The sequence below is a fragment of the Chiloscyllium plagiosum genome, unplaced genomic scaffold (genome assembly GCF_037043375.1).
Source record: "Chiloscyllium plagiosum isolate Xiang-an unplaced genomic scaffold, Cpla_swu_hap1 HiC_scaffold_15, whole genome shotgun sequence".
Classification (NCBI taxonomy): Eukaryota; Metazoa; Chordata; class Chondrichthyes; order Orectolobiformes; family Hemiscylliidae; genus Chiloscyllium; species Chiloscyllium plagiosum.
This window is the reverse complement of record NW_028270153.1, coordinates 8,133,939-8,148,083: the sequence shown is the minus strand read 5'-3', so window position 1 is coordinate 8,148,083 and position 14,145 is coordinate 8,133,939. Positions and strand designations below refer to the sequence as shown.

The 14,145-nt window shown below is 45.1% G+C and overlaps 1 protein-coding gene across 7 annotated transcripts in view; it reads right to left on the bottom strand.

Annotated features, from left to right (window-relative positions):
* The window catches only part of LOC122560305 (syntaphilin-like), an 85,220-nt gene that overhangs the window by 21,726 nt on the left and 49,349 nt on the right, over positions 1–14,145 (bottom strand). For 5 of the 7 annotated variants that reach the window (XM_043710882.2, XM_043710883.2, XM_087994712.1 and 2 more), the window contains one exon: positions 4,028–4,098. In XM_043710882.2, coding sequence (XP_043566817.2) covers positions 4,028–4,068 — 41 coding nt within the window. In that variant the 5' untranslated portion in view covers positions 4,069–4,098. Of the gene's footprint in view, positions 1–4,027; positions 4,099–4,408; positions 4,520–6,259; positions 6,365–14,145 lie in introns of those variants that run through there. The other 2 variants (XM_087994711.1, XM_087994713.1) reach the window with 2 other exon arrangements.

Sequence of the window (14,145 nt, the reverse complement as noted above, 5' to 3'; positions counted from 1 at the left end):
CCAATGATAGCTGAAAATGTGTTGCTGGAAAGGCGCAGCAGGTCAGGCAGCATCCAAGGAGCAGGGGAATTGACGTTTCGGGCATGAGCCCTTCTTCAGGAATATGCCCGAAACGTCGATTCTCCTGCTCCTTGGATGCTGCCTGACCTGCTGCGCTTTTCCAGCAACACATTTTCAGCTATGATCTCCAGCATCTGCAGTCCTCACTTTCTCCTAGAAGGCCAATGATACCAAAATTCAGCAGGAGCTGGGGAATGTAGATTGGGAGCAGCTGTTTGAAGGGAAATCCACATTCGATATGTGGGAGGCTTTTAAAGAGAGGTTGTTTAGAGTTCAGGAGAAATACATTCCTGTGAAAATGAGGGATAGAAATGGTAAGATTAGGGTGAAATTGTGAGACTAGCTAAGAGGAAAAAGGATGTGTACATAAGGTCTAAGCAACTGAAGTCAGACGAAGCTTTGAAGAATATTGGAAATGTAGGACCATTCTGAAATGAGGAATTAAGAGGGCTAACAGAGGTCATGAGATATCCTTAGCGAGCAGTGTTAAGGAAAACCCTAAAGCCTTTTATTTATATATAAGAAGCAAGAAGGTAATAAGGGAAAGGATTGGTCCACTCAAAGACAAAGGAGGAAAGATATGTGTGGAGTCAGAGAAAATGGGTGAGATTCTTAATGCATACTTTGCATTGGTATTCACCGAGGAAAGGGACATGGCAGAAGTTGAGGTTCGGGATAGATCTTTGATTACTCCATGTCAAGTCAGCAAATGGATGGAGGACATGTTGTGTATTCTAAAAGGCATTAAGGTCGACAACTCCCCAGGACTGGTTGGGATCTATCCCAGGTTACTGAGGGAAGTGAGAGAGGAAATAGCTGGGGCTTTAACAGTTTTTTTGCAGCTTGAAAATGGGAGGGGGGGTTCCCAGAGGACTGGAGAATTGCTAATGTTGTCCCCTTGTTTAACGGTAGCAGGAATAATCCAGGTAATTACAGTTTAATTCAGATAAATGCAAAGTGCTGCATTTTGGGAAAGCAAATCTTAGCAGGACTTATACACTTAATGGTAAGGTCCTAGGGAGTGTTGCTGAACAAAGAGACCTTGAAGGGCAGGTTCATAGCTCCTTGAAAGTGGAGTCGCAGGTAGATAGGATAGTGAAGAAGGCGTTTGGTATGCTTTCCTTTATTGGTCAGAGAATTGAGTACAGGAGTTGAGAGGTCATGTTGCGGCTGTACAGGACATTGTTGGAATATTGCGTGCAATTCTGGTCTCCTTCCTATCGGAAAGATGTTGTGAAACCTGAAAGGGTTCAGAAAGATTTACAAGGATGTTGCCAGGGTTGGAGGATTTAAGCTACAGGGAGAGGCTGAACAGGTTGGGGCTGTTTTCCCTGGAGCGTCGGAGGCTGAGGGGTGACCTTATAGAGGTTTACAAAATTATGAGGGGCATTGATAGGGTAAATAGGCAAAGTCTCTTCCCATGGGTCGGGGAGTCCAGAACTAGAGGGCATAAGTTTAGAGTAAGAGGGGAAAGATCTAAAAGAGACCGAAGGGGCAACTTTTTCACGCAGAGGGTGGTACATGTATGGAATGAGCTGCCAGAGGATGTGGTGGAGGCTGGTACAATTGCAACATTTAAGAGGCATTTGGATGGGTATATGAATAGGAAAGGTTTGGAGGGATATGGGCTGGGTGCTGGCAGGTGGGACCAGATTGGGTTGGGATATCTGGTCGGCATGGACAGGTTTGACCGAAGGGTCTGTTTCCATGCTGTACATCTCTATGACTCTATGACCTGTGAGCCTGACGTCAGTGGTAGGGAAGCTACTGGAGAAGATACTGAGGGATAGGACATATAGCCTTTTGGAAGAAAATGAGCTGATCAGTGATAAGCAGCATGGTTTTATGTAGGAAAGGTCATGTCTTACAAACCTAATAGAATTCTTTGAAGAGGTGACAAAGTTGATTGATGAGGGAAGGGATGTAGATGTCATATACATGGACTTTAGTAAGGTGTTTGATAAGGTTTCCCATAGTAGGATGATGAAGAAGGTGAAATCGCATGGGGTCCAGGGTGTTCTAGCTAGATGGATAGAGAACTGGTTGGGCAACAGGAGACAGAGAGTAGTAGAAGGGAGCTTCTCAAAATGGAGACCTGTGACCAGTGGTATCCACAGGGATCCGTGGTGGGACCGTGGTTGTTTGTGAAATACATGAATGATTTGGAGGAAGGTGTAGGTTGCCTCATTAGAAAGTTTGCGGATGACACTAAGATTGGTGGAGTAGCAGGTAGTGAAGGGGACTATCAGAGAATACAGCAGGATATAGATAGATTGGAGAGTTGGGCAGAGAAATGGCAGATGGAGTTCAATCTGGACAAATGCGAGGTGATGCATTTTGGAAGATGCAATTCCAGAGCGAACTATACAGGGAAAATTGATGTACAGAGAGATATGGGTGTTCAGACCCATTGTACCCTGAAGGTGTCAACACAATCAGTAGAGTGGTCAAGAAGGCATACGGCATGCTTTCCTTCATTTGATGGGGTATAGAGTACAAGAGTTGGCTGGTCATGTTACAATTGTATAAGATTTTAGTTTGGCCATATTTGGAATACTGCATACAGTTCTGGGCACCACATTACCAAAAGGATGTGGATGCTTTGGAGAGGATGCAGAGGAGGTTCACCAGGATGTTGCCTGGTATGGAGAGTGCTAGCCATGAGGAGAGGTTGAGTAGATTAGGATTATTTTCATTGGAAAGATGGTGGTTGAGGGGGGACCTGATTGAGGCCAACAAAATCATGAGAGGTGTAGACAGGGTGGATAGCAAGTAACTTTTTCCCAGAGTGGAGGACTCCGTCACTAAGGGTTACGAGTTCAAAGTGAGAGGGGAAACGTTCAGGGGAGATATATGTGGAAAGTTCTTTACGCAGAGGTTTGTGGGTGCCTGGAATACGTTGCCAGTGGAGGTGGTAGGGGTGGGAATGATCGCTTCATTTAAGATGTATCTAGACAGATTCATGAATGGGCAGGGTGCAAAGGGATACAGATCCTTTGAAAATAGATGGCACATTTAGATAGATGATATGGATTGGCACAGGCTTGGAGGGCAGAAGGGCCTGTTCCTGCACTGTAATGTTCTTTGTTCTTGTTGAGACTCTGGCGAATGCTCTGGAACAAATCCCCTCACAGCAGCTGGTGGAATCTCAGTAATGGTGACTATGCAAGATACGAATATCTGAGTTAGCGGCGGGAGTAGGCCATTCCGTCCCTTGAACCTGCTCCACCATTCAATAAGATCCTGGCCAGTCAATTATCTGAGGGGGTGGGGGAGAAACAACTCATCTTGTTCACAAAGTCCTTTAGGGAAGGACTGACCTGACCTGGCCTGCATATATGTGACTTCAGACCCACAGTAATATAGTTGGCTTCTAACTGCCCTATGTAAAAACCTAACAAAGTCAGTCAGTTGGAGCACAATTAGGAATGGTCAGTAAATGCTGGCGGCATGGTGGCTCAGTGGTTAGCACTGCTGCCTCACAGTGCCAGGGACCCGGGTTCAATTCCCGCCTCGGGCAACTGACTGTGTGGAGTTTGCACATTCTCCCCGTGTCTGCGTGGGTTTCCTCCGGGTGCTCCGGTTTCCTCCCACACTTCAAAGATGAGCAGGGTAGGTGAATTGACCATGCTAAATTGCCCGTAGTGTTAGGTGGATTAGTCAGGGGTAAATAGGGGGGTGGGTTTCTCTTTGGAGGGTCGGTGTGGACTTGTTGGGCCGAATGGCCTGTTTCCACACTGTAGGTAATCTACTCTAACCTAAATACAACTGTGTTCCTCAAGGAGCTAATGAGAAAATGAACAAAGTTCCAGATTGTAGCCATTCTTCTGAAGTGCTCAATGAGTTTTTTAGTGACTGCCTTATTTCTGGCTTCCTGTTTTTGAACAAATTCTTATATAACCTTAAAGACCTTTATCAGGTGAACCCTCTAATGCACTGTGATCTGGGTAAGCTGCTGCTGTTGTACCTCCGTTGTCCTGGGAATCGCCTGCTTCCTGATCCAGACATGAGGGTTGCTGCAATGAACCAACAGCGATCCTGAGAAAATAAAAGATTCATGTTGAGGAGATTGCCCTGAAACTCAGCAACTGAGCTCCGCTTGAATACTGTCCGAGAATTTTCATCCAGTGACCTCCCTCTCCAACTGTCCCATTCTCACATTCTTTGCCACGGGTCACCCAACTTACCAACCACTCCCCACAGTTCCCATGGGCAATAGGAAAATGAACAGGTTTTTCAGTACCCAATAACGTACTTCTTTACTGCCGTTCAAACAGCCTTTGGCCCCCATCACCGATTCCTTTAGAACTAACGAGCAGAAATGTTAAAAAAAAATCAAGTAGCATACATTTCTTTCTCTTGTCCAGATTTTGTTTCATAGGTTTGGTTACCACAGTATCCTATTGAGTAATCTTCACTTCCTGTAGATTCCAGGGCAATCTTAGAGAGTTGGGAACAGTAATGAGCAGACAGCTCCTCGGCTCTGAAAGAAATCTATAATCTGCTATTGTAACCATGGCAATGTGATGCCTCCCACGGCCGACCTTTGTCAGCCTGAGACCCGGTCTAAACTTCCCTGGTTACAGGGGTGTTTCTATAGATTTGGAAGAATGGGGGGAGGGAACAGTGGTACAGCTGGATAGGAAGAAGCTTGGGATTCAAGTGTCCGTTCTGTTCATATTTATTAATGCTCTGTGTGTTGCTGGTCTTAATTACTGCAATCCTTCCTCAGTCTGCTCACATTTATCTGGAATAAGGAAATGTGAGGCATGAGAGGTCTTTAGACCTGCCAAACTCACTCCTTCCACAGACCAAGTGAACATTGCACAATCATCAGTGAACATTCCCACCTCTGACCTTATGACGGAGGGAATGTCACAGAAGAAGCTGAAGATGGTTGGACCTCAGACGCTATCCTGAGGAACTCCTGCAGGGATGTTTGATCCGCAGCTGTAGTGATGTGACTGAAGGGCCTATTTGGAATCCAAACTGTCTATCTGTGACACAGAAATTGCTGTAGAAACTCAACAGGTCTGGCAACAGGAGACAATATCAGTAAGCTGATTATTGCTATGCCATTGCTACTGTTGTTAACTGCTTCCATCACTTTGCTGATGATTGAGAGTGCTCTAGTGAGGCAATAAATGGCCAGACTGAATCTGATCTGCTTTTAGTGGCAAGACATGTCTGGTAGATGTTAGTGTTGTAATTGTACTGGAACAGCTTGTCTAGGGGCATTGATAGTTTGCGGGCTAAAGCCTTCAATAGTACGGCTGATTTTCAAACATTCATCAAAAATACTTTTTCAACTGTAAAGCACGTTATAGTTGTGAAGTATGCTTCACACATGCAAGTCCTTTCTTTCTTCTTTCTCTGTTTTTTGGGTTCTGAGGCCAATTATGTATCCCACACTACAGATGAAAATTTAAGGGAAAACGATCGTGCTTTCACGCACAATCTTGCTGCTCCTGTTTCCAATTCCACAGTTAGATATACAACATATTTTGATGATTAAACAGCAAAACTCAAGTTAGCTAACTCACGCTCAGAAGTGATGAATAATTTCCCTGTAGTGTGGGCGCACTAGCTCCTGATGCCATTGTTCATACCCTCTTCCGCGACAACTCCATCCCATTCCCACAATTCCCAACTCTCCCCTCACTCCCTCTCCAACACCCCCACCCTCTCTTGGGTCTCTTTGACCAGAGAAGCCAGCATCCCTCTTAGAGGAGCAGAAGGTGTGCTCCAGATCTCCATTACAAGCACATTGAGGAAATTGTCCAGCACAGTCATTCGTGTGGAATGTATTCCTGGAAATGTAGAGGGCCCTGAAGGAGATAGCTTCATTGTGAATGCAAGGTAGTCTTTTCTTTTTGTGTTGGCTCTCTCAGGACATTCCATAGCTGCCAGAAGGCAAGGGAAGGAGGAAATGTTTAGTCACGATGCTGCAACTATCACCACTGTGAGTTCACTTTGATGGATTCACTGGACTTATCATGCTGCCAATTTTGTAAGAATTTATTTATTTAAAATATAAAAACAGGGGAATCAAAGATGGGAGTGATCCAGGAAAATCGCGTTGCAGAGCTCCACACTGCATCGCCAAAGATATGAAGTCCTAGCCCACCCTACCCGGACCACCGTGATATCCCAGCTGTCTGGAAAGGTCGAGGAGTCCAGGAAACAGAGAGCAACTTACCTGGGTTTTCGCCGTCCAGGCATGCCAAAGAAGGGAGGAGGTACGTCCGAGGCCGGGCTCACTGCCCAGGCTGCAGGATCCTCGGACGCAATTTCTTATTAGGCCCTGGTGAAGGAGCACATGATATCTCGTGAGATGTTGAACAAGCAGATAGAGATTGGGGCCAGCCTCTCCTCTATCATGCTGCAGAAGCATGAACAGCAGCTGGGAGACCTGGAGAGAAGGTCGGGTGACGTAGAACACAGAGTCACAGTGGTGGAAACCGATACTGGTTCCTCCAAGGATAGGATCCAGGCCCTAGAGACACAGGTCTGTAATTTGCTTGACCCTGTTGATGACATCGAGGTCAGAGGCAGGAGAAAAAATATTCGGATTGTCGGTCTGCTGGAGGGTAAGGAAGGTGAGTGGCCAGCGGAATTTATGGAGGACTGGTTGCTGAAATTCCTTAACTTGGAGTCTGGAAGCTTAAAGATTGAGAGGGCTCACTGGGTCATGGCGCGGAGGTCAGGTCTGGACTGACGTCCTCGTCCTATCTTGATGTGGTTTCATCACTATAAAGATCAGGAGAGAATCGTGGAAGCTTCCAGAATCCAGGGGAAGGATCTGAAGATCTAGTTTACGACGGCTCTAAGGTCATGTTCTTCCAGGACTACTCAGCGGCGGTGATCCAGAGAAGAAAATCCTATGACGGTGTCAAGAGAAGTCTGAGGGAGCTTGGGATCCAGTACTCCCTGAGGTATCCCGCAGTGCTTTGGAACACCTTAAATGGATCTATACATCTCTTTGACACGTCGGAGAGGGCAAGAGACTTTGTGGACAAATTATCTTAATCTGAACAATTTAGTATGTACAAATACTAGTGTTGTTTGGATACGTCTCTGTTTTTCTTTAAAGAAAAGCAAGTCTGGTCGCGGCTTTCTTTTCCTACTTTTTTTATTGGTAATAATCTGGTAATAATTGGTAATAATTTTATTGGTATTAATCTGGTCTAAACTATGTTCGCGGGTGATTGGGATGTGTACTTTCAATTTCTAAGTTAAGTTCTACCAAAAGATTGATGGGGTGCTTACCCTTTTTTTTCAACATTTCTTTATTCACATTGTTATTTCATGGTGTATTTTCTTTCTTTTATGCTTGTGTTTGTGATGAGGCTCTAGCTAGGAGGAGGGAAAATGGTTGGGATGGCGAGATGCCTACTTACAGTTTATGCCTGGTTCAGGAATTTAAATGCCCTGGCTCCAGTATTGGCAGCAGGATGGAAAGTTGGGTTCTGGAATGTGTAGATGCCCCCTTTGGGTAGGGGGTGAGTTCCCCTGTTTAGCGCCACTGGCGCCTTATATGTTGGCTGTTTTTTTGATTTTTGTTGTATATAGTCTTTGATAGCTTTGTAGGTTTGATAACTGTAGCGGGTTTAGTTTATGTAGCTTTTATGTTTGATGGATCTTGTGACACTAAGGCTCAGCGATTTGCAATTCGAGTTCCTCCATTGGAATTTGAACTTGATGAAATGGTGTACCTGGAACATCAAGGGGAGTCACTCACCATAAAGAGGCCGAAGGTACTTTCGAGTCTTAGAAAGGAAAAGGTGGCTATTGCTTTATTACAGGAGACACGGTTGGATAATAGGGAGCATTTAAAACTACAGCAGAATGGCTTTGATCGGGTTTACTTTTCATCGTATAATACCAGAAGTAGGGGAGTGGCTACATTGGTTAGGAGGAATCTCCATTTAAGTTACTAGAGTGTGTTAAAGGCACAGATGGGAAGTTTGTAATCCTCAAAGCCCTGATAAAAGAGGAAGAATATGGTGTTTTATATGTCTACTGCCCTCTGGCCCATCCCCTCAAATTTCTGGTAGATGTGTTCTCTAAATTGATTAGCCTTGAGTCCCAGCATATCATTGCAGGGAGAGATTTTAATTGTCTTATGGATCCCACGGTAGACAGGTTGCCCAAAGGCCTCCCGATACTCTCTGTACAAACTAAACAGTTAGTGGATCTATGTATGGAGTTAGAGTTGGTGGATGTCTGGAGACGTCTCCACCCTACAGACAGTGATTTTATGTTTTTTTCCAATCCACACAGATGTCACACCAGAATTGATTTTTTTCTGAACCGCATGGCAACCCTAGATTTGGTGGCATCTTGTACAATTAGTAATATTACCATCTCTGATCACGCTCCAGTGTACCTGTTGGTTAAGGACATTCCATTGGGCCCGAGGTACTGGCGAATGGATCCCTTTATCCTTAAGGAAAAGAAGTTTGTGGAGTACTTCTCTAAGGAATTTAGGGCATTCCTAGACATTAACTCAGGCTCGGTTAGGAGCTGTCTATTCTTTGCGAAACTGCCAAAACCTATGCCAGGGGTTAGTTATTTCCTACTCTGCCACTAGGAAGTGGCAAAAGGGTGAGCATCATGTCTTCTTGAAGCACGGTTGAAGGCAGGCAGCCGAGAAGGCTTACTTGGACAAGCTACAGAGATTACACTGTTGCGGACTGCATTAAATTCTGTACTCATGCAGACAGCAAAGAAGGAGCTTACTTACACAAAACAAAAGTTATATGAGCACGGTGACAAGCCTGGCAAGTATCTGGCATATCTTGCCAGGCAAAGGAGTACCCCTCAAGCCATTACATTGATCAGGGAAGGGTCTCCCAACCCACCATGTGATTCCAAAAAGATTAATGTGGCATTTCAGAGATTTTACTCTGAATTATACCAATCTGAGGGTCATGAGGAGGGGCGGGCCAAGATGGAGTCCTTTTTCAAGGATCTGGAGCTCCTGGGTGTGACCCCCGAACATTTTCTCAATGCCCCCTTATCAGAGCAAGAGGTGCAGGAGGTGTGTAGCGGCTTCAGAATGGAAAGGTGCTGGCTCCTGATGGACTTCCCAGCGAATTCTGCAAAGAATTTATAAACATTGTGTCAGGCCCGATGCTCAGTATGTTCAATGACTTGTACAGTCATGATTGTCTCCCGCCATCTCTAAGAGGCCAATATTTTGCTTATTCTTAAAAAAGGGAAGGTCCCGGAGGACTGTGCTTCTTACAGGCCCATTATACTCCTAAATGTGGACTTTAAAATTATCTCTAAGACTCTTGCATTAAGGCTGGAGACTGTGTTAAAGAGGACCAGACGGGCTTCATAAAGGGCCGCAGATCTTCCAATAACGTTAGGAGACTGCTTAATGTAATTTAAGCATGTCAACAACAATCAATACAGGGACTGGTGATTTCTCTAGATGCAGAGAAGGCATTTGACCAAGTTGAGTGGCCATTTCTTTTTTATACTCTGGAGGGGTTTGACTTGGGCGATGCCTTTATAACATGGGTAAAGGTTCTCTGCAGTGACCCTCTCACTGCGGTCATCACCAATGGGGTACAATCAAGCAACTTTAACACTTTTAGGGGCAGCCCTGCTGGCTGCCCCCTTTTGCCATTGTTTTTTACATTGGTGATTGAACCATTGGCGGAGCCCATTCTTGGGATCCTAATATATCGATTCCAGAAGTGGGGTCAAATTTACATAAGATTTTGTTGTACGCGGATGATGTCCTCACTTTTTCATCAAACCCCAGCAGCTTCGGTGTCTCACCTGATAGAATGCATCAGCTCATTTGGCACCTTTTCCGGGTACAAGATTAATTTTGCAAAATCAGAGGCTATGCCTATGGGTGGTGGTCTTACAAAGGTGTTCGGTCTTCAGGGCGAGTCTCGATTCCCATTTAAGTGGTCACAGGGGGGTTTTATGTTTTTGGGCATTTTCATTACTCCTGTTCTTGATCGGTTGTTTAAAGCTAATTTTGTTCAATTATTCGACAAAATCAAACAAGACCTTCAAAGATGGGAAGCGCTTCCAGTCTCATGGTTAGGTCGGATAGCGCTTATTAAGATGAATATTCTCCTCGGTTTGTTGTACCCTATATGGATGCTCCCCTAATTTTTGATAAGCAAACTTTCAGGAGACTGAACAGCTGGTTTAGCTCTTTTATTTGGCATCATAAGCAGCCCCTTTTTAAATTAGTTAAACTGCAATTGCCTCACAGACTGGGGGGGGAGTGGATCTCCCAGATATTAAACCTATCAACTAAGATCCCTTTTATCTTACATGAGTGATTGGGCTATTGAAGGGGACCCTCTTTCAATATGGTTAGATATCGAAACCTCTCAGGCAAGGTGACCCCTTACTAGCTTGCTGGTTTTGGACAAAATGAGGACAGTTAAGGAATAGTGCCATAACCAAATAGTTATCAATACTATTAAAAGATGGTGGGCAAGTTGGCAGAGGGAAGGCAATATTGGCAAAACATCTGTTTTTACACCTACAGTGGGTATGCTGGGTTTTGAACCAGGGATGATGGATTCAGGATTCAAACGGTGGGCAGCTAGGGATGTGTCTTGCCTGGGTGATTTACTGGAGGGAGACACAATGATGTCCCTTGATCAAGCTATCTAACAGGGACCTCTTGTTTTTTTCAAGTTAGGGATTTTATTTTAAAAAAGACTACACTTTTGACTGATCCCTATGAAGTGGGAGATTGCATGGAGCAGGGTAACACTAAGCACACGGATACACAAGATGGTTGCTGAGCCATAAGTTGGCCACTTGACACACAAGGTGGCCACCGGACTATAATATGGAGGGAGACAGCAAAGCAAATACAGTTACAAATACAGAGTGCCAGTACAATGCACTCACAACCTAGTTGATTAGTTTAAGACGGGTGGGGAAGAGAATACATGAGTAGTGTATACTACCCGCCAAAGTGTCTGGGTCCAGCCAACACCTTTGATAGAAATGCTAACAGTTCTGATATGGACTCAATACAGAATGCTAATAGCCAAGGCCGCAGTAATCGTCCTTCTCAGGAAGAGCGATTAGCGCCCATTACTACAGCAATGGACCTCCGCTCAGACATTGAAACTGCCAATGTCTGCACTGAAACTGACAATGACAACAAAGGCTCCGCTGGAACTGACAATGACTGCATCAAAACTATCAACGATTCTGCAATGTTTACAACAAATAAACTACATTAGAGACAATAACCTTATCACTGACCTATTATATCACAAAATGTATAAAAGTATCTTGACATGTGCTCTGGGTTGAGAGAAGACTCACAGCTGACCATTTGCTGTTGGTGTCTTTCTCTCCCCGGAGCTCCGGTATTTCCTTGTACAATAAACTCTGTTGTTGAACCCGACTCTGACTCCGAGGTTGGTGATTTTCCTCACAACACCTACAAATCCGACACAGAGGGGAAGGTGCTAAGAGTACACTTTCTGTCAGCACTTTATACCATCAATTGGAGGATGGGGCATCCCCTCAGATGAGTTCGATCAACTGTGCAGGGTGTGGTAGAGAGAGCTGGGCGTTGAGGTCTCCTCAGCAGCATGGGAAGATATTTGGGAAAATGCAAGAAAGATATCAATTTGCAATAGGACCCACGCTTTACAGTTGAAGATTCTCCACAGGGTCCACTTGGCTCCGGATCATTTGTCCAAATTTAAACCAAATTTAAACATGTCCCAAGTGTAAGGTTGGTTAGGGCACTCTTGCCTGTTGTCTCTGGTCCTGTGGTAGGCTTCAAACATACTGGAGTGCTGTGGTGGGTGCAATGGAGGGGATTTTGAGTGTAAGGGTGGAGAAGGCCCAATCTCTCCTCTTCTTGGCTTGCCCAGCGTGTTCCCTGCAGATGCGCATAAGAAAACACTTTTCAACATCCTCACTTCCTGCGCAAGAAACAATATCTTGTTAGGTTGGGTATTCGTAGATCCCCCAGGCCTGTCGGGTTGGCGGAAGATTGTTATGGAGCATATCCCCTTGGATTTTCTCACAAGCATGCTACACCACAAAACTGAGAATTTCTATAAGACATGAGACATGGCAGCCCTTTTTGGAATACCTGGACACAGATTTATCTGCCACACTAATAAGAGCTTTTATATAGTGTAATGATTGTGCTTTACAAGTCCAATATCCAGAGGGGGTGAACTGCAAATATATGAATAGGTGAAAATTAATGCTCTCGATATTCGAGAGTTAGTGTCTTGTTTGGTTGAGCTGTAGAACAGAGAACATAAAACAATACAGCACAGAACAGGCCCTTCGGCCCATGATATTGTGCCGAACATTTGTCCTAGCTTAAGCACCTATCCATGTACCTATCCAATTGCCGCTTAAAGGTCACCAATGATTCTGACTCTGCCACTCCCACAGGCAGCGCATTCCATGCCCCTACCACTCTCTGTGTAAAGAACCTACCCCTGACATCCCCCCCTATACCTTCCACCCTTCACCTTAAATTTATGTCCCCTTGTAACACTCTGTTGTACCCGGGGAAAAAGTCTCTGACTGTCTACTCTATCTATTCCCCTGATCATCTTATAAACCTCTATCAAGTGATCCCTCATCCTTCGCCGTTCCAATGAGAAAAGGCCTAGCACTCTCAACCTATCCTCGTACGACCTATTCTACATTCCAGGCAACATCCTGGTAAATCTCCTCTGCACCCTCTCCAAAGCGTCCACATCATTCCTAAAATGAACATAGAACATAGAACAATACAGCACAGAACAGGCCCTTCGGCCCACGATGTTGTGCCGAACTTCTAACCTAGATTAAGTACCCATCCATGTACCTATCCAAATGCCGCTTAAAGGTCGCCAATGATTCCGACTCTACCACTCCCACGGGCAGCGCATTCCATGCCCCCACCACTCTCTGGGTAAAGAACCCACCCCTGACATCTCCCCTATACCTTCCACCCTTCACCTTAAATTTATGTCCCCTTGTAACACTCTGTTGTACCCGGGGAAAAAGTTTCTGACTGTCTACTCTATCTATTCCTCTGATCATCTTATAAACCTCTATCAAGTCACCCCTCATCCTTCGCCGTTCCAACGAGAAAAGGCCGAGAACTCTCAACCTATCCTCGTACGACTTCCTCTCCATTCCAGGCAACATCCTGGTAAATCTTCTCTGCACCCTCTCCAAAGCTTCCACATCTTTCCTAAAGTGAGGCGACCGGAACTGCACACAGTACTCCAACTGTGGCCTAACCAAAGTCCTGTACAGCTGCAACAGGTGACCAGAACTGCACACAGTATCCAAATGTGGCCTTACCAAGGTCCTATACAGCTGCAACATCACCTCACGACTCTTGAATTCAATCCCTCTGCTAATGAACGCTAATACACCATAGGCCTTCTTACAAGCTCTATCCACCTGAGTGGCAACTTTCAAAGATCTATGAACATAGACCCAAGATCCCTCTGCTCCTCCACCTTACTAAGAACCCTACCGTTAACCCTGTATTCTGCATTCTTATTTGTCCTTCCAAAATGGACAACCTCACACTTGACAGGGTTGAACTCCATCTGCCACTCCTCAGCCCAGCTCTGCATCATATCTAAGTCCCTTTGCAGCCGACAACAGCCCTCCTCACTATCCACAACTCCACCAATCTTCGTATCATCTGCAAATTTACTGACCCACCCTTCGACTCCCTCTTCCAAGTCATTAATAAAAATTACAAACAGCAGAGGACCCAGAATTGATCCCTGCGGAACTCCACTTGTAACTGGGCTCCAGGCTGAATATTTACCATCTACCACCACTCTCTGACTTCGACTGGTTAGCCAGTTCTCTATCCAACTGGCCAAACTTTCCACTATCCCATGCCTCCTGACTTTCCGCATAAGCCTACCATGGGGAACCTTATCAAATGCCTTACTAAAATCCATGTATGGGGGGATCCAAGATGGCGGCGACCCAGCAAGTCTGAGTCTGCAGTGCTCCTCCCAAGACTTGGGCAAAGTGCGTCACCCACCCCCACCACACTCACCAAATCATTTAAAATAGCTGTTTAATTTAATTAGT